At 48.3% G+C, this 22799-nt stretch overlaps 1 protein-coding gene across 1 annotated transcript in view; it reads right to left on the minus strand.

Moving 5' to 3' along the window:
* Positions 1-1671: 1671 nt before the first annotated feature.
* LOC143959277 (inositol 1,4,5-trisphosphate-gated calcium channel ITPR1) overlaps positions 1672-22799 on the minus strand; it is a gene marked incomplete at both ends in the record, with an annotated part of 56071 nt that continues 34943 nt past the window's right edge. Inside the window, 17 exon segments of the mRNA XM_077467952.1 lie at positions 1672-1783; positions 3644-3792; positions 5751-5935; positions 6618-6738; positions 8773-8901; positions 9036-9161; positions 11604-11855; positions 12250-12450; positions 12913-13038; positions 13422-13559; positions 14535-14600; positions 15222-15386; positions 15466-15631; positions 16914-16968; positions 18468-18588; positions 20952-21142; positions 21374-21527. Of these exon segments, the coding sequence (XP_077324078.1) occupies positions 1672-1783; positions 3644-3792; positions 5751-5935; positions 6618-6738; positions 8773-8901; positions 9036-9161; positions 11604-11855; positions 12250-12450; positions 12913-13038; positions 13422-13559; positions 14535-14600; positions 15222-15386; positions 15466-15631; positions 16914-16968; positions 18468-18588; positions 20952-21142; positions 21374-21527 (2457 nt within the window).

Here is a 22799-nt window from a genome sequence, read left to right on the forward strand (position 1 = left end):
GGACGGCCTTCCCAGAAGAGGTGAAGCTGTTATAGCTGCAAAGGGCCAACTCAATATTGAACCCTCCGGACTAAGACTGGGGGGGCCATTACAGGTCATGTGTGTGTAAAGGCAGGCGTCCCAATACTTTTGGTAATATTGAGTCTGTACTCCCCTATGGATACAAACACAGAGAAATGTCCCGTCGCTCATGGCCCATCTATGGCCGCCCCGTCACTCGGCCCTTTTCCGGTAGGAGAAGCCCTGAAGTGACGTTGGGCCCCAGGCTCTCGAGGTCGGCTCTACATGGAGCGTTGCGGAGGGTCCCATGAAGATCAGAGACGTCCTCCAATGGCGGTTCTATTTCACCGACACGCCACAAAAAGTCGCTTATTTTTTTTTCTAAGGGTCACTTTAAAAACTTCCTAAAATGTAAACTTTGGCCCATAAAGTGGTTCCCGGCAACGTTCATGGTGGAGGGGGGTGGAGGGGTCACCGCCATTCATAACAATTGGGGAATGTGAAGGAAGGTCGGGCACCGCGGTCACAGCCTACCATCTAGTGGCAGCTTCCGGAAGTGCGGCCAATTAACCCCTTCCAGCCTCTTTGGTGACTGAGGACCTACAAGTGACAATTAGCTGCTGACCGAGAATTTCCGCCTTCTGGAAGCCAAAATAAAACGTCCGGCTTTGTCGCCTTTATAGCGATTCCTTTCACAGGTCGGGGGAGATTTACTACAACCGCAGAGTGCAGAACCTGCTGCAGAGGTGCATGGCGGCCAATCAGCTTCTTCAATTGAAGGGCAACTCCACTTTCGTGGGGGGGGGGGGGGGAATGTCAAATAAGAAAAAATAAAACAATGTTTACAATTGTGATTGAATGTTATTAAAAATGACCTTTCCTTTTCAATCTGCAGCCGCTGTCATTGTCTGAAAATGCAATACGGCCACCTGGGGGCGCTCCGTGCACAGAATGTATACAGAACGACCCCCAGAAATGTCACTTCCTGCTCGTGTGATTGGCTCACTGATATCACCAAAATACAAAATCAGAGCTCAGGCCTCCCCTGCAACATAAACTTCATTTTTGGTGAGATACTCCCAATAAGAACAAGTCCAGGAGGATGCAGGCCCAGCAGATTTCCTCAGAGCCCTGCAGGTGCCACAGCTGATTGATAATTATGAAACCACTCCCATTAAATTCCCTTTCTCACATGGACACAGAGGAACACACAGGTAGGAATCTGTAACAAAGGATGTTATAATCCTTGTAATTTACAAAGAAAAACCAGAGGGGGGGGGGGGGATGTTTCTCAACAAAAGCGGAGCTACGCTTTAAGCTTTGATAATAAAACCTGAAAGCTGATTGGCTCCCATGTACAGCTGCACCAGATTCTGATACACTGGGGACGATTTACTAAAACTGGAGAGTACAGAATCATAGAAGGGATTACTAAAGAGCACATCACCCCTGACAGAGATGTAACATTTGCTTTTCTTTCTATATAGTATGGATAGTTCTGCTGCACTGAATGGAAGAGTCAAACCCAGAATGAACAGGATGTATGCAATCCCATTGTAGAGTAGTTCACTGATGATGATCTGGAATTTCGGTTCTTTCTACCTATACGGCCCATTTAATGTAAGAGACTAGGTGCGCCCCGCGGTTTGGTGCGCAGTCAATGGCGGATACCTTGTCGCCGAAGCCGCGGTCTTTGGCCATCATCTCTCTCAGTGTCTGAAGGACTTTAATGCACAACTTCTCCTCGTTCTCCTCCAGGAGCTGCTTTGTGTGTCTGATCAACCTGGAATGAGAAAGCATGAAATCAGACGATGGCGGGAAATAAGAGGAGCGGGGGTGGGGGGACTCCAGGACACCGCGAATATCTGGTCCCAGATGAGGGCGAGATTGGGGTTCAGGTCAGACTTCTTCGCTGACCCCCAAAACTATTATTTCAGCCATTCGCCTTTAGAATTCCTGACTGCTGTAATGCAGAGCGGGGGGGGGGGGGATCCTGGGAGATTCTTCAAATCTGGGCAATGGCATCACTCGGGGTCTCCGGTGCACCGCAGTGCTGAGGATCCATTGGTTGGGTTAATTTTGGTGGGGGTGGGGTTGTCATAACTGATGAGTTGTTACATTGCTGGTCCCAGCAAATTACATGGATATTAGTAACTATTTATAGTATTTTTCCATTCAACTATGTGGGAAATGGGTAAGGGGGTGTGGCGGGGGGTGCACCCATGCCAGAGGGGGTGCAGTGGGGGGGCGCCCATGCCAGAGGGGGTGCAGTGGGGGGGCGCCCATGCCAGAGGGGGTGCAGTGGGGGGGGCGCCCATGCCAGAGGGGGTGCAGTGGGGGGGCGCCCGCCCATGCCAGAGGGGGTGCAGTGGGGGGGCGCCCGCCCATGCCAGAGGGGGTGCAGTGGGGGGGGGGGGCGCCCATGCCAGAGGGGGTGCAGTGGGGGGGGGCGACCATGCCAGAGGGGGTGCAGTGGGGGGGGCGCCCATGCTAGAGGGGGTGCAGTGGGGGGGGCGCCCATGCTAGAGGGGGTGCAGTGGGGGGCGCCCATGCTAGAGGGGGTGCAGTGGGGGGGGCGCCCATGCTAGAGGGGGTGCAGTGGGGGGGGGGCGCCCATGCTAGAGGGGGTGCAGTGGGGGGGGCGCCCCATGCTAGAGGGGGTGCAGTGGGGGGGGCGCCCATGCTAGAGGGGGTGCAGTGGGGGGGGCGCCCATGCTAGAGGGGGTGCAGTGGGGGGGGCGCCCATGCTAGAGGGGGTGCAGTGGGGGGGGCGCCCATGCTAGAGGGGGTGCAGTGGGGGGGGCGCCCATGCTAGAGGGGGTGCAGTGGGGGGGGGCGCCCATGCTAGAGGGGGTGCAGTGGGGGGGGGGCGCCCATGCTAGAGGGGGTGCAGTGGGGGGGGGGCGCCCATGCTAGAGGGGGTGCAGTGGGGGGGGGGGCGCCCATGCTAGAGGGGGTGCAGTGGGGGGGGCGCCCATGCTAGAGGGGGTGCAGTGGGGGGGGCGCCCATGCTAGAGGGGGTGCAGTGGGGGGGGCGCCCATGCTAGAGGGGGTGCAGTGGGGGGGCGCCCATGCTAGAGGGGGTGCAGTGGGGGGGCGCCCATGCTAGAGGGGTGCAGTGGGGGGGCGCCCATGCTAGAGGGGGTGCAGTGGGGGGGCGCCCATGCTAGAGGGGGTGCAGTGGGGGGCGCCCCATGCTAGAGGGGGTGCAGTGGGGGGGCGCCCATGCTAGAGGGGGTGCAGTGGGGGGGCGCCCATGCTAGAGGGGGACAGCACCCATGTTGGAGAGGGGCAGGGCGCCCACCCTGTCTCAGGCATGCCTAGAATAATCTCCGATAAGGTTCCATTGTCTTTAGGAAAGGTAAAGGAAGCTCTATAAATATGGGAGGAGCCTATTCACCCATCAGAACTCCTGAGTCAGTTACTACTAACACCCCCTCTGAAGAGTCCCTCCTGGGTCTGTGGGGGGTCTTCCATTTCCCCTGTGGTGTGCACGTGTCCGTTGGCAACATTGAAATTTATATTTTTTGTTTTACAACAAGCAGCAGAATTTTTGTAGTTTGGGATTTTATTTCAGATAAAATTCTGCTGGACTCGGCCAAGGAAACCCAATCCCTTGTTTGCCAACAGAGCTGACACTCACTTGCAGATAAACTGTCCGCTCTCGCATTTCTTCCGGGCCTCCGTGTGTTCTGGAAACAGGAGCTCCGGCCGGTGCAAGACGTCCACGAGGACGGAAAGTTCCGCTTGGACCAGAGGACGCAGCCGATCTTCTAATGAAGACACAATGTCCTGGGCAGAGGGAGACACAGATGAGGAGGACTGCGGATGTAACGAGCGCTCAGGGCCTGTACAGGAAATCTACACCAGGCTGGGGACAGACTACATTACTTATTCCATTGAGAATTAACTTTTCTTTTGAAGGAACTATTAAAAATTTTCTACAAAAAACATTTAATATAAAAAGTGTAACAAATGTAACTATAAGAAATCTTTACTTCAGAGAGCAACGAGGGTTCCAAGACGATCGGAAATATTTTACATTCATCCCTCTCACCCACTAAACACTTCCCAAAGTCCGGAAAGAAAACGTGTTCGAGAAATATAAAAAAAAATCATTAACTATATAAAATATTTTGGTGTTTGTGAAATGTCAAGTCAATGACTGTAAATAGACAATAAAGGGATAAATGTGTATTCATCACACCTCTGAGCTTGTTGGACATCCCCATTCCAAAACCATAATGGAGTTGCCTCACTTCCCCCATTGGCCATTAACCATTTGCCGACCAGCCGTCGCCTGGACCCCAGCAGACTTAAAGCGGAGGCCCACGCTAAAGTGGAGCTTCCGCTCATTGGAACCCTCCCCCCCCCCTCCGGCGCCACAATTGGCACCTTTCAGGGGGGAGGGGGGCTGCAGGTACCTGTACAGTACAGGTATCTGCACCAACTTCCAGCATAGATATCCGCAGAATCTACGCCCCTTTCCGAAGGTCCCCCGCTGTCTGCTGGGCAACACACGGAGACAGTGGGGACCATCCTTATTGTGCAGCGTGACTCGCGCATGCGCAGTAGGGAACCGGGAAATGAAGCCGAAAGGCTCCACTTCCTGATTCCCATACCCAAGATGGCGGCGGCAGCACCCGAGAGACGATCGAGAGATCGGCTTCGGGTGGCGACATCGCGGGCGCGCTGGGCGGGTAAGTGTCACTATTTTAAAAGTCAGCAGCTGCAGCATTTGTAGCTGCTGGCTTTTTAAAAAAAAAAAAAAAACGGCGGACTCCCGCTTTAATGCCCGCCAGCCACCCGTGATCGCGGGAAAGAGCCAGAACTGCGATCTGCCTTTGTAAACAAGGTGGAGGTGCCCCACTTCTCCCACGGCCAATATGATGGAGGTGCCCCGCTTCTCCCACGGCCAATATGATGGAGGTGCCCCGCTTCTCCCATGGCCAATATAATGGAGGTGCCCCGCTTCTCCCACGGCCAATATGATGGAGGTGCCCCGCTTCTCCCACGGCCAATATGATGGAGGTGCCCCGCTTCTCCCATGGCCAATATAATGGAGGTGCCCCGCTTCTCCCATGGCCAATATAATGGAGGTGCCCCGCTTCTCCCATGGCCAATATAATGGAGGTGCCCCGCTTCTCCCATGGCCAATATAATGGAGGTGCCCAGCTTCCCCCCATTGGCCATTAAGACGAAGTTGCTCAGCTTCCCCCCCCATTGGCCATGAATGTTGCCTAGCTCCTCTTTGGACCATTATTAAGATTTTTGTTTTCAAAGTTAAGATTTTATTAAGATTTTCCACAAGATTTTGGAGGGTGTTTGTGGGAATGTGTCCCATTGGTGAGGTCAGGTACTGATGTTGGCTGAGAATGAGAAGATCTGGCTGGTATGTTGGGCTCCACATTTGGCTTCTCCAAACTAATACCAGAAGGTTGGAAGAACACAATTGTCTCCAATGTCTTTGTATTGTCAGGACCCTTCAGTGTAGACACCTGACCTCCATCACTGGAGGGTTCACATGCATTTGGCTCCATCATGTAGGGGTCAGGCGTCTACAAACTTTTAGGGTTTGTTCACAATCATTTTCTATCAGCCCTGCTAACAAGATACAATTGCAGTGATGTGCAGAAAAATGGATCTGAATGGACAGCACCCCCCCCCCCCCACACAAGACAATTTACCCCACCATTCACAGATGTAAACTGATTGAGGTTTGATATGCTCCGAGGTTAGTCACCCGTTACCTGCAGTCTCTCGATAATATTGCGATAGTCCCGGGACGCTGTCAGCACGGAATCGCGCCGGGCAGCATTCCTCGCCGACATGCGCCAGCTCATGGCTGTCTTCTGTACGATATTATGGCTTTTCAGGAACAAGTTGTTCACCTGGCTGTCTAGATCCACAGGGATGGCTATGGCGCGGCTCTTCGCTGCAAAACATCAAAAATAAAAGAGAAAATAGAAGAAAGTCTGTGGGTTTCCGGTAAATTATCTGCATTAAAGTTTGGTGGGCAGCGGTACATCTGTCAGACAATATCCTCCCCTCCATGGTAATGTGTATAGGTGAGCCCACCCGGACAGGTTCGGCAAACAGCAACAGGAAGTCAGTGAACCCCAAACTTGGCTGCGGCTTCTATAGGACTTCAATGGCGTGCAGAACAATTTTTTGGGATTTCTTAAAAGCCAATAGGCAATATAATAAAGGCTCAGGTAGGGGGGTCTCCATTTCTGGAATTGGGCTTGAAGAATAAAATACATGAAAACCAATTCACTGCCTTACGATGTGAACCCATCGCCTCAAAAACCCGCCACTCAATGACATCTCCCTGCTGCACTTGATCCACAAATGACAGATCCCCAGCATGGTGGCAGACAGCAGTGGGGACCCCCGGGTGAGGTCATTGATCATACTTGGTCCACATCACCAGCAATCCCCGGCTGTTTATGTTTCGGCAGCAGGGAGGCGGACGGGTGAACTGGCCAATGTGGCGGTTTGCCGAACCATGAACAGGATGTATTTGGGAGGAATTCGCACTCCACCCAACCCCAAATCTCATATGTAGTACCAAGTAGTGACCCGACCCCTCCCCCGGTGACCCCCAATCCACTCACCCACATCAGACAAAACTCGAATACAACTCTCCACCGAGGCCTTCTGTGATGGAAGGAGCCAGCCGCAGTGATAGACCCGGAATACGGCTTGTAGGAGCTGAACGAACACCGGCTGCCGGGTCTGAGGATAGAGAAAGATTCCTGAAAATGGGAAAGTCGGCTCTTCACCCGACACCCAACATGGCGGTGTATACCAATTCATAACACTCAGGTCAAGTCTGCTAAGGGTTCAGCATTATTTCTCCCCCCCCCCCATTACACAATGCATCTCCCCCCCCCATTACACAATGCATCTCCCCCCCCCATTACACAATGCATCTCCCCCCCCCATTACACAATGTATCTTCCCTCCCTCCATCTATTGCACAATGTATCTCCCCCCCCCCCATTACACAATGCATCTCCCCCCCCCCATTACACAATGTATCTTCCCTCCCTCCATCTATTGCACAATGTATCTCGCCCCCCCTCTATTACACAATGCATCTCCCCCCCCCATTAAACAATGCATCTCCCCCCCCCATTACACAATGCATCCCCCCCCCATTGCACAATGTATCTTCCCTCCCTCCATCTATTGCACAATGTATCTCGCCCCCCCAGTACACAATGTATCTTCCCTCCCTCCATCTATTGCACAATGTATCTCGCCCCCCCTCTATTACACAATGCATCTCCCCCCCCCCATTAAACAATGCATCTCCCCCCCCCCCCTATTACACAATGCATCTCCCCCCCCCCATTGCACAATGTATCTTCCCTCCCTCCATCTATTGCACAATGTATCTCGCGCCCCCCCCCCCAGTACACAATGTATCTTTCTCTTCTCCGGTACACAACGTGCCCTGCAACAGTCTCAGGTTTACTGGATGGAGCTCGATTTTTGCAGATATACTTGTACAGGGAGAAGTGTGACTAGAGGGAGGCCAGGGGTGAATATTTCTTATTGCACCGCCGACAGTTCTAATAAAGACAGAACCTCGACGTCGGGTTATAAAAAATGCGAACAATTACTCTTGTAAGTTCTGTCTCTGTGTACACAGAAGAGCAGACCGAGTCTTGCCAGAAGAACATAAATTCACATAGTTTACCAAGGAAAAATTCTTAACCACAGACAAATGTCACCTAGTTCTTTATATTAACGTTTCTTAAAGTCTAGACTAAGTGGACAGCATCCCCTGAGGAAGCCCAGTTTGTGGGCAAAACATGTTAGGAACTCTATCTAATTTGCTGTACCCATAAGGATTACACTCTATATACTTGCTGTATAACTATTTTTAGACACATTTTTATCATTGCTTAAAAATGTTTTTTATACTATCAGATCACATCCTTTAATTTGAATAAATACAGGAGGGCTTGCAGGATTTTTAAGGTGCAAGTATTGATACGGTGATCTGATAGTATAAAAAAATATTTTTAAGCAATGATAAAAATGTGTCTAAAAACAGTTATACAGCAAGTATATAGAGTGTAAACCTTATGGGTACAGCAAATTAGATAGAGTTTCTAACATGTTTTGCCCACAAACTGGGCTTCATCAGGGGATGCTGTCCACTTGAAGTATAAGCTTTCAAAGTCTTTAAGAAAGCTTAATATAAAGAACTACAGGTGACCATAGGAGGCATTCAAAGACCAGAAACAATAGTTTGCAAGAACTTTGCAGGACACCAGTTCTAGATATGAGCACCCTGCTTTGGAGTGTCCATGTCCCTGGTTGTGCAGCGTTCTTGCAAACTATGGTTTCTGTTCCTTGAATGCCTCCTATGTATGGTCACTTGTAGTTCTTGGTTCTCTGTGGCAGCTGCAGACTCTTGAATTATTGGAGTACATATGTTTCTTAAAGACTAGGAAGGCTTATACTTCAAGTGGACAGCATCCCCTGAGGAAGTCGTTTGTGGGCGAAACATGTTGGGAACTCCATCAAATTTGCTGTACCCATAAGGATTACACTCTATGTACTTGCGGTATAACTTTTTTTGGACACATTTTTATCTTTGTTTAAAAAAAAATCTTATACTATACGTCTGGATCACTGTATCAATTCTTACACCTTAAAAATCCCACAAATCATCCTGTATTTACCAAGGAAGGTCCCCCTCCCCCCCTCCCTTCCCAATAAAATCCCGGCTCCCCCATAAAAACTCCACCTGACCTGCAGCGTGGTGCTCTGATCGGAGAAGGGAGAGCTGAAGAAGGTGTTTATGATGCTCATCACCGTTTCCGTCACGTATCGCTCCAGGACGCAGTCCGCGTGCTTCCTGTCGCTTGTGCTGTTACACACCTAAAGCACAAACATATCAGACCGTTATTATACAAGATAGAGAATATATATATATATATAGCGCAGCACTTTACAGTTATCTCTAATGTTCGACTTCTAGACAAATCTCCTCCCCCGGACTCCTCCCATCTCACCCTGCAGATGTCCACCAGGAAGTTCTCAAACAGCTTCCACATGTGGTTACTGGTATAGATTTCCTTCATCTCCACTTCGGTGTCCACGTAGCAATGATTGAGGAAGTTTATATAGGCGATCTTCACCTGCAGAGACAGGAAATCAGGACGGAAACAAATCTGCAGGCAGATCAATAAAAAGCACAACTGATAAACGACTCTCGCTTTGTATTCTCCGAAGGGATACGACGCTCATTCCTCCGGACATTAAAGAGATATTTAATGTCTTCCTTTTTTTTATGTGGTCTTTGTTTGCCATCTGTGGTCCCCCTAAACGCGTGGCTCATCTGATGCAGCCAAACGTCTAACCATCCCGGCACTTGCTGGTCCCATCTTTAGGAGATTTGGGAAAGCAGCGATACCTTGGAGGAGGAGACACTTCTGTATAATGAACGATATTTGAAGTAAATAATTATTTGTATGAATTAATTTGAAATGTCCTATTTGTGTTTTTTTTGCTAGAAGGCACTTTACACTATAGAATGGACAGCATCCCCTGAGGAAGCCCGCTACATGGGTGAAACATGTTGGGAAGTCCATCATTCATTGCTCTGTTGTTGAAAGTGTAATTCATTGCATTAGCCATCTGTATATCTCCCTTCTCTTTTTCTTTTAACAAACTAAATTGTTATTTTGTATCTCAAAATAAAGATTTTTTTTGTTAAAGTGGAGGGCCACCCTGAAAACAAAAAATATTAAAAATTAAAAAAAAAAAAAAAAAAAAATGAAAAAAAAATTTTTTTTTTTACTTACCAGAAATGCCTGTTGCTAGGCACTTTCTCCTAATCTTCCTCTTCCTCCTCCGGAGATCTTCTGTCTTCTCTCCTCGTCGCGGCGTCTTCTGGGTAATGGGTCGCGCTGTGGTCTGGGAACTGTGTGTTCCAGAACACAGCGCGTCCCATTCAGAAAGTGCTGCGGGACTCGCGCATGCGCAGTAGGAAACGGGCAGTGAAGCCGTAAGGCTCCACTGCCTGTTTCCCTTAGAGGGAATGGCGGCGCCGGGACCCCGAGAGCCGAGGGACGGGTCGGCCTCGGGCGGCTGACATAGCGGGCACCCTGGACAGGTAAGTGTGTTTATTAAGTCAGCAGCTGCTGACTTTTTTTTTTTTTTTTTTTTTTAAACGGCCCTCCTCTTTAAATATTATATTTGATATTTTGACAACTTATTTTGCACCTATAACGTTTTCTTTCTTGCTTTATTCATCAAACCTTCGGATGTGGTGCTAAGAATTATTTGGTGTGTTTGTGGTCACAAAAACGATTAAACCCATTCAATATATTGTTTAAATGTGACTGTGTGTGAATTTGAATTTTTTCTTAAGGTCTTCCCATAACTTCCTGCACAGTAAGGTACCAAAGTGGGAGGAGCCAGCCCTAGCAGCCAGTCCGGCTCCACTGCTGTGCACATGTGCAAACAAGAAAAGTGCTAATTGGGGGAGACAGCAAAGTGATGACTGCAAACTGCCGAAACCTCAGTCATCAGGTTGGGGGTGCGTCCGGGATCAAACTGCACTGTCACTTCAAAGGAGGTTCTGCGTCCATCGTTTGTCCGATAAAACTTTTCACACGCATGTCAGTTGTGTCTTTGGCTGCTTGTCTGGACATGAACTAATTGAAACTTACGTAAATCATTAAAAAGCCGTTCTTGAGCTTCAGTCAGTGACTTTGTCTATGCTGGGATAATATCAGTCTGCTGCAAGTAGGAGGCAGCATTTCCTCAGTCTCCCCTCCCCCCAGTGATCAGACTGTACAATGAAACTTTATAGAAGGAGAAGGAGGCATTTCCTCAGTCTCCTCCCCCAGTGATCAGACTGTACATTGTAACTTTGTAGAAGAGGGAGAAGTAATTTCCTCAGTCTCCCCTTCCCTAGTTATCAGACTGTACATTGTAACTTTGTAGAAGAGGGAGGCAGCATTTCCTCAGTCACCCCTCCCCCCAGTGATAAGACTGTTCATTGTAACTTTGTTGAAGGAGGAAGCAGCATTTCCTTAGTCTCCCCTCCCCCAGTGATCAGACTGTACATTGTAACTTTGTAGCAAGTCACAAGGTGAGAGTTAGCAGGGGCTGATCTGTGTCAGACATTTGTGAACTGTCAGGGAACTAAGATTTACAAGAGGATGCCATCTCAATCCAGGAAGAAGATGACCCTGGATGATGCCCGAAAAAGATGGTGCCGTCCTTCAGGAGAGGAGATCAGATGAAGGCATTGTCAGGCGGAGCCCTGTGATCTCTGTGTGAGGGAATAAATACCTGGAAGGGGGACATGGACATGACTGCACATGATACTAGCTGCACCTTATCATGCACATAGGGACATCTACACTCTATAGACAGGCCATGATTTCTGGTAATGCAGGGCAGCGATTGTGACTCTGAATAGAAGTCAATCACCCGGCTCTGGGGGTTTAATAAAACAAATTACACCCCGAGAGGTTTATCCTCTAAATGCTTCACCTCTGACCCCCCCCTCCCCCCAGCACTTATTCAGACAATTGCAAAAGACAGAATTTGGACGATAATGGTGTCACCTCCGGGATGCAATCCTCGTGTGTCACCACCCGCACGATGTCGTCCAGCGGCAGCAGCGAGTTGCATTTGATCTCGGTGTAAACGTTCTTCCCCTCCGTGCAAACGGCCAGCAGCTCCACCAGGTGGATGTGATACATGAGGGGGCTGTTCTCATCCATCCGCTCCCGTTCCGAACGCATCATCTGCACCAGAGTCTGGAAGGAGGCCCGGTCATTGTAGAAGACGAGGACGTCCTCTCCGGAGTTCACCAGCTGAGGGGGGGGAGGGGAGGCGGTTACAAAGGAAGCCGCATATTCAGAAAGCATCACACATACAAAAACATTGGGCAGCAAGTCAGACAGAGCCGCCTCATCTCCTGGCTGGAGGACGCCCGACATCATTGCGGGTTCACTAGACGGCGGACCGCGGTCCGGACGCGGACCAAGCGACAGTCCTATCTGGACCGCGGCCGTGCCGCCTAGCAGCCTGGACGTTCTCTCTCATTGGCCATCATCCTCACAGCGGGAAAGAGGCGGGACGTGCTGCATATTGGGAAAGAGGGCGTTACCCGGGGAGGTCTGTATGTAAATATAGGAACCCTCCCCACCCCCCACATCTAATACACAGAGCAGATACTTTGTATGCCGTATTTTTCGGCACTCTTACCTCCGCCATGACGATGTCCTGGCACTTCTTGATGAAGCGGCCCTCGGCCTTCACGATGGTCTGGAGGAACTTGATGTACTGCACACTGCGGCCGTGCGTTTCGATGCAGTGAGCGAAGTGCTGGACGACGCGCTCGTTGATCTCGCTGCACAGCTGGAAGTTGTCTTTGAAGATGTGCTGCATGGTGACCGCTTCTAAAATCTACGAGACACACACAGGTATCATCCGACCGGCGCGGCCGAGAACGCCTGAAAATTCTGCCCCACGCCGCGCCTTTAAAACAGATCTAAAGACTTTGCAATCGGACAGAACGTCGCGTCAGGCAGATTTGTATTCCTGGCAATTTTCTTGCGTGTATTCCCAGAGAGCCAAACACAGAATGAACGAGGTGCATGTAAACGAAGCATTCCCTCCTTACATATAAAAGGTTGACCATGAAATTGAAACAAAACCTTCAGCCCCGCCCCTCCCCTCCTCTTACCTCCCGATTCTGAAACATTGTATCATTGTTGGCACAACCTGGTAAAAGGGACTTCCTCTCTTCCTTGTCTGCCATTGGCTGCCCTTACCCACTTAGATGGTAATGGATACATCTGTGTACTGAGCTGCACTGTGCTTGTTGGGCAATGTGCTATGTGCTGATTGGCTGGTCCCGGCACTCACCCCCGGGGTCAGGAAGAGGTTGATGTGTTTGTGGAGTAGAGCCTGGTTCTGCTGGTTTCCGGCACAGAAGTTCTGCAGAAATTCATGAGCGATCCTCATTATCTCCTGCATGCGCGTGTCCTCAGACTGGAGAAACCCAGAGAGCTGATTAATGACAATTTAATGCCCCTCCCCCTCCCCAATATACCATCTTTACCTTCTCACTCCCCCATTTCCTAAATACTTTCAATTTTCCTGACCCTCCCCCCCCACCCCATATACTTTGATTCCCCTTTTCTGTATCCCCCCCAAATTAAAAAATAAAATAAAATTGGAGTATTGCAGCGAGGGGCGCTTCTCTAAATATGATGCCGAGCAATTGTGTTAAACAAGGACACTGAATAGCGCTTTTCTCTGCACACATTTCCAGATCATTGCTAACGGCAACACTGGGGAAAAAAAAAACCTGCACTCTCCAATGAACCCTTTATAACCAATAGCAGCAGTGAAAACTCTGTGTAAACCTTCACCTTCTCATAGGGTATCTGCAGCAGCTCCAGCACCACAGTGTGCGCCCCCATGTTCCGCAGTAGACGTTGTTGCTGCTTGCGGTTTCTGCGCCCGGATGGATTTTCCTGCACACAGAGCTTGCTGAGCCGCAGGAGGATCTACAGGAGGAAAGCAGGAGGGGCATAAGGCAATACACAAAGGTTCACTAAATGGTGGCCCACAGCCATGCCACTTATCAGTCTGGGTGTTCTCTCTGATTTCCCGCCCGGCCGCCATCATCATCCTCACAGGGGGTGCTGCATATTGGGACAGAGGACAGGATACGGGAATCACCAGCTTCTTAACGTAATAAGTTGGGAAGCTCCCACCTTCTGTCCTGATGATGTGCAGCGCCTCCCACCCCCGCCTGCTGTGAGGATGAGAGCGGCAGCCGGGCCGGAAACAAGAAAACCCCACTGCTACGTGCCTCTGCCCCGGCGGGACTGTGCAAGATGTGATATAAAGGAGAAGAGGGGGACTATGACTGCCGGGGGCACTGAGAGGCCTAACGGGGGCACTGCAATGTGAAAGAGAGGGGGCTATAACTGCAAGAGGCACTGCACAGTGTAATGGAGGGGCACTAGGATGCGAAGAGGAGTGGAGGATGCTGTTGGACTGCTTTAACGGGGGGTCTGTAATGTAAAGGGGGACTGTGGACACTAATATAAAGGGGGAGCTGAGATGTGAAGGGGGGAATTGTGATGTGAAGGGGCACCAAGGACAATCATGTACAGGGGGGACTGTAATGTGAAGGGGACTGTGCTGTAAAAGGGGTGCTGTGATGTGAAGGGGGGCGGAGGACAGTGATGTACAAGGGGGACTGTGATGTGAAGGGGTCTGAGAGGTAAAGGGGGAGCTGAGATGTTAAGGGGGAGGGGTGCTGAAGCCAGTGATGTACAAGGGGGACTGTGCTGTAAAAGGGGTGCGGAAGTCAGTGATGTACAAGGGGGACTGTGCTGTAAAAGGGGTGCTGTGATGTATTATAGCACAAACGTGACATTTGGACGTCTTTCATGAGAACATTTTACAAAGTAGACCCCTGTGGACGTCCCTGCAATAAGCAGACTATACCCTCCAGTATGAGGCGTACGCACCTCGCGGACCACCCTGTAGTTATAGCTGCTGGTGCTCTCCGCTTTCTTCGGCTTCCCAGATGCTTCCTACAAAAAAAGGCAAAAACAAGCTGAGATGCACTGAAAAAGGAATGCACTTATTTTAAAATGAATACCGAGTGTCATTTGTCTGTTGCCTCCTTCTGTATAAATTCTGCACTTTGAGCGGATGTAGAGAGCAGACTGCAGATAAACAGGTACAACTTACGTAGGAGTTGTGTTCTGTGCATCACCTGAAGCCGGTCACCTCACTGGGAATATGGAGGGTTACAACCGCTTTAAGTTCTAAATCCCCAGAAGCTCGCATGCAGCGTATGGGTCAATTCTACCATTGAGCCAAGCGGTTCCTCTACCTGACCCTCTGTTGGCAGGGCAGGGGGGTATGGGGGTTTGGGTGCTCTAGGGCCCCATCTTGCCCCCTCTGTGCAAGCAGTCTTAGGGTTAGAGTTCCAAGTCTTATCTGAGTGAGGAAGGGTTGGGTTTTATGACTTCCTGCACCCATAACAATTACCCCCCCATTTCAGGGATGGGAATTAAGGGAAAAGCTTCCCGATTGGGTCACAAACCAAAATTAAAATTGACATTTTAATCTCTTCCCTACTTTACACAAAAACAAAATATTTCTGGAGTTCGGCTTTAAGTTTTGAAAAGACTTGAAGGAAAACTTGCCTCTTTGGTGCCCGCTGTGCCCGTGGTCTGTTCTGGAGCCTCCTCCGGCCCGGACCCTTTGTAGACCCAGAGCTCCGACTTCTCCACGATGGACCTCAACTGGTCCAAATCCTGCTTTATCTGTTTGTAGTTATCCACATCCTGGCTGGTCACCAACAGCTGGACCTGTGTGCAGAGGACGGCGGTTAGAAGACATTTACAGACCTTCGTCTAGATAAGAAGGGTGGCCGATGTGTCCACAGACCTGTTTGAAGGCCTGGAGCACCTCCTGCCTTTGGCTGAAATGGCGGAAGAGCAGCTGCAGGGCTCCAGACACCAGAGGGGGGTAATCGTGCATGGTGAGGTGGAGCAAGACACGCAGGAAGGTGCGACCGCCATCATCGTCCAGGTCCAGCGGGGTGTTCTCTTCACTACGAGGAAAAGGGCACAAATCAGTCTGAAGGCCGGGAGGCTTCCCGATTTTATTCCAGGATGTTACAAAGGAACCTTTCAAGATGGAAACATGAGAGCTGGAATGGTAGACGGACCTATTCATCCTTATTTCAATATCTGGCAAGTGACTGACCTGGAACTAGGCGTTACCCGGCCGGCTCTGCTGGGCAAAGTGTTCCCACCCAAGTTGGGGATGCCGGTAAATGATCGCTTTAAACCAGGGTGGAGGTGATTGAAATCACTAGTAAGAAAGGCTCCATTTAAATCAACTCAATTTGTATCATTTTTAAAGAGAAATTGTTATCTGACCCGCCGCCCCACGACTCGCTGCCGGTGTTCTGCCATATAGTATCCGCCCCGTATGGAGCAGACAAAGCTTCGGAAAATCTATGAAGCTGAACGGTGCCTGCGCCGTGAGTGGAGGTGGTAGCCCCACCATCCAAACGGACATAGGGTTGTGACACAGCGGACACTATCGGATGGAGGACCTTATATGATAGGACACCAGTGGCTTCCCCCCACGACTCGGCTGCCGGATCCCCCTGACCCGCTGCTGACTCATCAACAGTCCCATTCGCTTTAATCCTCCCACCCGCTCTCTCTGCTCCCCCTCAGTGGCTCAGAGACAGCAGGGGAAGCAAATGGGTCATGTATGTAGTTGTTAATTACAGCAGAGGGGTATGTATGTATGTATGTATGTATGTATGTATGTATGTATGTATGTATGTATGTATGTATGTATGTATGTATGTATGTATATATATATATATATATATATATATATATATATATATATATATATATATATATATATATATACACACACATACATATACACATATACACACACACATATATATATATATATATATATATATATATATATACACACACACATATATACATACATACACTCACACACACACCCCCCATTACAGCAGAGGGGGGTGTATGTGTGTGTATATATATATATACACATACATACACACACACACACAGGAGTGCAGAACAAACGGCTCCCCTGTGATCTATAGAAGAAGCTTTCCCCGTACGTCTCCTTTAAATCTTCATGGAATGGCTCTGGACGCAGAGCTCAGATTATACATTTATATAGGTGATGCCACCGTCACATAAGTATTACATTGTAACGTTATTATGGGGAAAAAATAATCAAATAGAAACCTTCAGAAGACATTTCTTGGTGAAAGATGCAGAAAAATAAAGAAAGAAGAAAAAGGATCACCACATCACGGTCCTCACCTTCCGCCAAAGATGCCTTCCGCCTGCTCCTCGATGTGCTCGAAATCCAGGGCACCTAAAAGAAAAAAGTGAAGATGATGATTTTTGTATTTGATGCACATCATTGGGTTCCATTAGAGTCCTATGAAGGTCGGAGAGATGAAAAAGAGTAGAGAAAGTGATGGAGGAACAAGAAATCCAACATTTTGCAGTTGTCACAGGAATAGAGGGGGATCCTTCCAATGGACAGCCAAGACGGGGATTCCCCTCCACTTCCTGTTGGGTTAACAGGAAGTAATGACAAATTTCATCAACGGGGGAACAAAAACAGAAAAAAAAAAAAAACCACATATAACGGGTTCCAACCTACTCCATCCAAAACGAATAAAACCCTTTAGATTTAGAATGTCCTGGAAGCTGATGGAACATTGTGGTGTGTGCTTACCGCCAGATCGTCTGAGGTCTTCAATGCTAAATGTTTTTAAAGGCCAAGTCCACCTTTCTGACCATGGTCTGTATTATACAAAAAAATGGCCGCCACCCCAACCTATAACTGGCCTTTGCATTAAGATTTCCCAGCCAGCCTGCAAAAACAACCACATTTTCCTGTCTAACAGTTAGCATTAAAAACAGAGGGTTGTGTTTGCACACATTCGTGAATACATGTGTAAGCCGCGGTGCCGACGTCAGGGGACCTCTGTATATACTGCCGTCCTAACTCTAAAACTTTCAGAGCCTCTGTAGTAGGAGCGCATATATCAATGGATAGAGGGCAGGTATGCCTGGAGGGAGCTCTCCCCTTTATAAACAGGCACAAGGACGCATGTGACGCCCAGCAATAGCACAATGGCAGCGAAGGCATTCCATGCGTCCCTGCACCCCATTCAACCAACAGTATAAAAAAAAAAAAAACACAGCAGTCATCCCAACCTATAGCTGGCCTTCGTAGTAAGGTGCGCATGGAAGAGCACGTGCTACTACTATGGAGGCTCTGTGTTTGAGTTATGTCCACAGTATATACAGAGGTCCCTTGATGTGGGCTTTGCAGCTTATGCATGTATTTGCAAATGTGTGCAAACAAAACCTTCAGTTTTTAAAAGGAAAGACAAAAAAAAAAAAAAGGGCAATTTGATCGTTTTGCAGGCTGGCTGGTACATGTGCTGGGAAAGCTGGTTTGCGATAGTCCTCTCTATAATATACCTATATTGAGGGCCTTGCAGTCCCCCCCCCTGCACTGAACCTGGGAGCACCCTGTGCATTTTCAAATTGGAGCATCTGCATAGCCGCCTAGTCCATTCACAGGATCTGAGTACAGAATACTACAAGTCACATCCACCACCCTGTCGGAGGGACTTGTAGATCTCAATGGAGCAAAAGTACGACATAATTGCACCTGTAGTCCATTGACAGCTCCTCTAATCCTGTAACTGAAGGCCTGTACCTCGGGGCTGGCGGAATAGTCTGCAGCCTTCCAAAACAATAAAACGGATGCAAATTTTTAATCAATGTGGAATTTGCCTTTAACTGCTTGCCGAGCGCCTCACGTAGGCGTCTCTCCTCAGAGCATACACTCACCTGGCACCACGGTCACCGTGTCCGACCCGTCTGCGGACTGAGCATTGCTCTCATCAAACTCACTCTTGAAGATGCAGAGGAGACAGGAGATGCGATAATCCAGACGAACGTTTAGAATGAACTAGAAAATATGAGAAAGAAAAAAAAAAAGTAACAGAGATGGCGCCCATTACTGGAGCGTTCAGGTCAGGATGACACTCCGGTGTTCACCTCTGGGAATCTGCCCGGTAACAAAGGCTCAGAAATTGAGAAGAACGACAATTACCAATCTTAGGAGGCACGGGAATTACAATATCCAATGGAAGAGTCCGAGTAGTCAGGACACAAGTGAGATCTTTGGATTTCTAATCTAAGGGCCCCAAACGCCCCAATCCCGCTAAATGGGAGCGCCACCTCTTCATATGAATACATGGAAAGTGCCCAGCATGGGGATTTCAGCAAACAACTACAGTGGGGAAAATGAAATTGGTGCAAGTTTGCCCACTTACAAAGAAATGAAGGGTCTATAACTTATCATAGGTGTAGGTGCCCTCCAGCTGTGTTGAAACTACAAATCCCATCATGCCTCTGCCTCTAGGAGTCATGCCTGCGATTGTCCGGCTCCTGCAATGTCTCATGGGACTTGTAGTTTCAAAACAGCTGGAGGGCCGAGGTCGTCTACCATCCCTGCCTGATTGATTGCTTTGTACCAGTATTGTGTACCTTGTAAGTGTATACGGTATATACTCGCTTACATCACAAGAGCCATTATTTGATGTACAGAGGGGAAAATAACGCTCATCTCCCCTGCAGATTGTGTAAGTTTTGCCCACTTACAAAGGAATGAAGGTCTATCGTTGTTATCAGAGGTGTATTTTATATGATAGAGACAGAATATCCACCAAAAATCCAGAAAGAACACATGATACAAATGTTATAAATGGATTAAAATAAGTATTTGATCCCCAACCAACAATAACCCTCCCCCACAGACTGGCTCCAGTAGGTGCTCATGTGGTCCACAGATTAGTCCTGACAATGTAAGAAGGTTCTCCTAACGACAACTCGTTATGTGTATAGAAGACGCCTGTCCACAGAATCTCTTAATGAGTTGTCATTAGGAGAACCTCCTTACATTGCGAGTGGGAAAACCTACACAATCTGCAGGGGAGACGATCGTTATTATCCTGTATGCATCACTGACATCTGGCTGGCCCAGAGACAGGTCAATATAAAGCGGTCGGGGAATTTGGGGGTCGGGGGTGGGGCAGTATACTTGTAACTCCAAGGATTGCAGTCACTTTAGAAGTTGGAGTTTGGCTGTTCGCTTGAAGCAGAAGTTCCCTAAAAAATAAAAATGAAAGCAAATGTTTGGCTGCTCCTTCCTCTCCCCAGTCTCAGAGGCCGAAAGGAAAACAACTCTTCATTTTTTGGGGTTGGGGTCCATGTTAAACGGTTACATCCTCCCCCGATGAAGGAACCGAAAAAAACTCTGGATAGCCGCACTCCGGATCAGGTAAAATAAGTTGTTCCTTTATCATTTCCACTAAAAAACCTTCACATCATACGAGTCACAACAGCAAAGGGAATGTAGAACAGGGAATGTAAACAGGGAATGTAAACAGGGAATGTAAACAGGGAATGTAAACAGGGAATGTAAACAGGGAATGTAAACAGGGAATGTAAACAGGGAATGTAAACAGGGAATGTAAACAGGGAATGTAAACAGGGAAACTGACGCGTTTCACGCCGAAATTATCACTTACTCATAGCTAATCCCTGTTCTGAACAAAAAGCACATATATATATATATATATATATCAATTGAGTGTCGTTTTTGTTTTTGATATTAATTTTCACAGTTTTTGCTTTAATTTTAGTTTTCAACTTCTCTCATCTCACTTTATCTATTTATTGAGTGTGAGGTTGTGTGGAGACTCCAGGCTAATGAATTACTGGTGGCCACAACCACTTATGTTTTAAATTACACTATCACATGATGACACTCATTTGATATATATATATATATATATATATATATATATGCTTTTTGTTCAGAACAGGGATTAGCTATGAGTAAGTGATAATTTCGGCGTGAAACGCGTCAGCATTCCCTGTTCTACATTCCCTGTGCTGTTGTGACTCGTATGATGTGAAGGTTTTTTTAGTGGAAATAATAAAGGAACAACTTAATTTACCTGATCCGGAGTGCGGCTATCCGGAGTTTTTTCGGTTCCTTCATTTGGCTAGTGCAATCAGCCTGCTCCTGGGACCCCTATCTGTTTGGAGTGGCCAGTTTCTTGGTGGATCAGCCTGGAGCGGTGGATCATCCTTTTTACATCCTCCCCCGAGCCATACATTAGGCTGAGAATATTAGAGATCATTTATACAACTGGTTTTATTTACTTTTATAATTGTATTTTTTCCCCTATTAAGCTACAAGTCGGCACAAAACACGACCAGATTATAAAGACAGAACATGAACCGGCATCTAGTGACACTTACCTGCAGAATCTCAATGATCTTCAGCTTGGTGTCCATGACCAGGATGTCCTCCTTCTCCGGCTCTCTCTGGGGTTTAATGGCTCCTTCCGGGGCTGCCATGGGGGTGAGTGGAAGGAACCCCCCACCGCGTAGCACCACCTGAGTCATAAGTTCTCCAACTCCATGGATGGAGCGCATAACGTTACTCCCACCTACCAGAAAAGAGGATTATTCTGTGTTCTCTATGAAGATCCGGCACACTATTCCCGAAATCCTCTATAAATTGGCTCCACAAAATGTGCCCAATTGGTTTCCTAGAACTACAATGTGCACTTCATCTCCGATCGCAGCATTTTATGTAGACGAATATGAAATCACAGCAATCCAATTACAGAGGCACAGGACAATTACTCAGGGTGCCCCCCCCCCCCCCATCTACCTACCTTGCTTTTCATCACCCTTGCCCATTTTGTTGGTGGGGAAATTAGCAGCCAGGTGCACACAGTCCAGGATGGCCAGAAGGATCTTGGTCAGACGGAGAAGGTCGCTGAAATTGTAAAAGCCGAAGTAGATGAGATTGCGAGCCAAGTTCACCACCTGCAAAAACAAAGGAAGGTGATGATTACATTGGTATTCCTCTCCCCGTCTCTCCCCACCCCCACACACCTCTCTCTCGCCATATTTTAGCTACTGAAATTTTCCACAATATGAAAATCGGATAGTTGTAAACTTTGTAACACACCAAAACATTTCATTTTTCTGTGCTGATGCTGCTGGAATACATAAGAGCTTACAATCTAAAAATGGAATAATGAAAGATAGTGTCTTCATTTTAAATTCCATTTTGGTGGGGGAGAAAAAATAAAATTGCCCCTTGAGGCCCCCTCTATACAAATGCAGGAATTTCATCCACCTTTACTGTAAGCCCCAAACTACTTTGCACAAAGATGGAGAATTTGGACGCTGCCTTTACTAGAACGTTTTTCCCACCAGTGGCGGTTCGTTCATAGGGGCGCACGGGCACCGCCCCCTCTCTCCAGCCATCCACCTCCAATACCAATGGATTGATTTGTGCATTGCATGAATCTATGGCTGCTGCTGCCACCCCCTATTCAGGCGCCTGAATTACAACAGCAGGATATTTTTCTGAAGCACCCGATTAGAGCCATAGACTCTCGCAGGCGTCATGCTGGGCGCTCGCAGGTCACTCAGTTGTGTTAGAAAAGCGAATGAATAGTCGCTTTCCTAAGACTTAAACCGCCTCTCTGCCAATCAGGTGCTCGGGTCTGTTACCCGTCACCTGAAACGACAGGCGCTGTGACTGGATGCCTATTAGGTGTCCAATCATAGAAGCGGACATCAAGGAAACCGCTGTCACCTGCTGCCCCACCGAGAAAGGGCAAGTGCCGGGCAGACAGCGGGCACAGTGGCAGCAATTGATGGGCCCCCCCAAAAATTTTGATCACCAGCCACCACTGATCCTCACAGTTCAGAAAGGGGGGGGGGGGGGGACTATCAGTACCACAAGTACCACCCACAGAGTCATTACTCAGCAAAGCTGTCTAGGTAACGGTGTTATCCACAACATATCCACTGATTGGGAATAAAAAAATAATAATAATATGGTTATCAGAAACCATAAACTGGGAGGTTCATAAAATGAGCAAATAAAACCTATTAGTATGTTCACACTGAAGATTATGATGTACAGAAAAAAAGGAGGAGGAGGAGGAGGAGGAGGAGGAGGAGAAGAAAGTTCCCAAGGTTTTCAGTCTAAAAATCCTTAAATTATTAAATGTGAGTGTTTCTATGGACATGGTAACCCATTGTGGTAGTAGACAACCGCACTCTTCCTTTCTCAGGATTTTC

The sequence above is a fragment of the Lithobates pipiens genome, unplaced genomic scaffold (assembly GCF_037356315.1).
Source record: "Lithobates pipiens isolate NorthernLeopardFrog02 unplaced genomic scaffold, aLitPip1_a1.2 Scaffold_69, whole genome shotgun sequence".
Classification (NCBI taxonomy): Eukaryota; Metazoa; Chordata; class Amphibia; order Anura; family Ranidae; genus Lithobates; species Lithobates pipiens.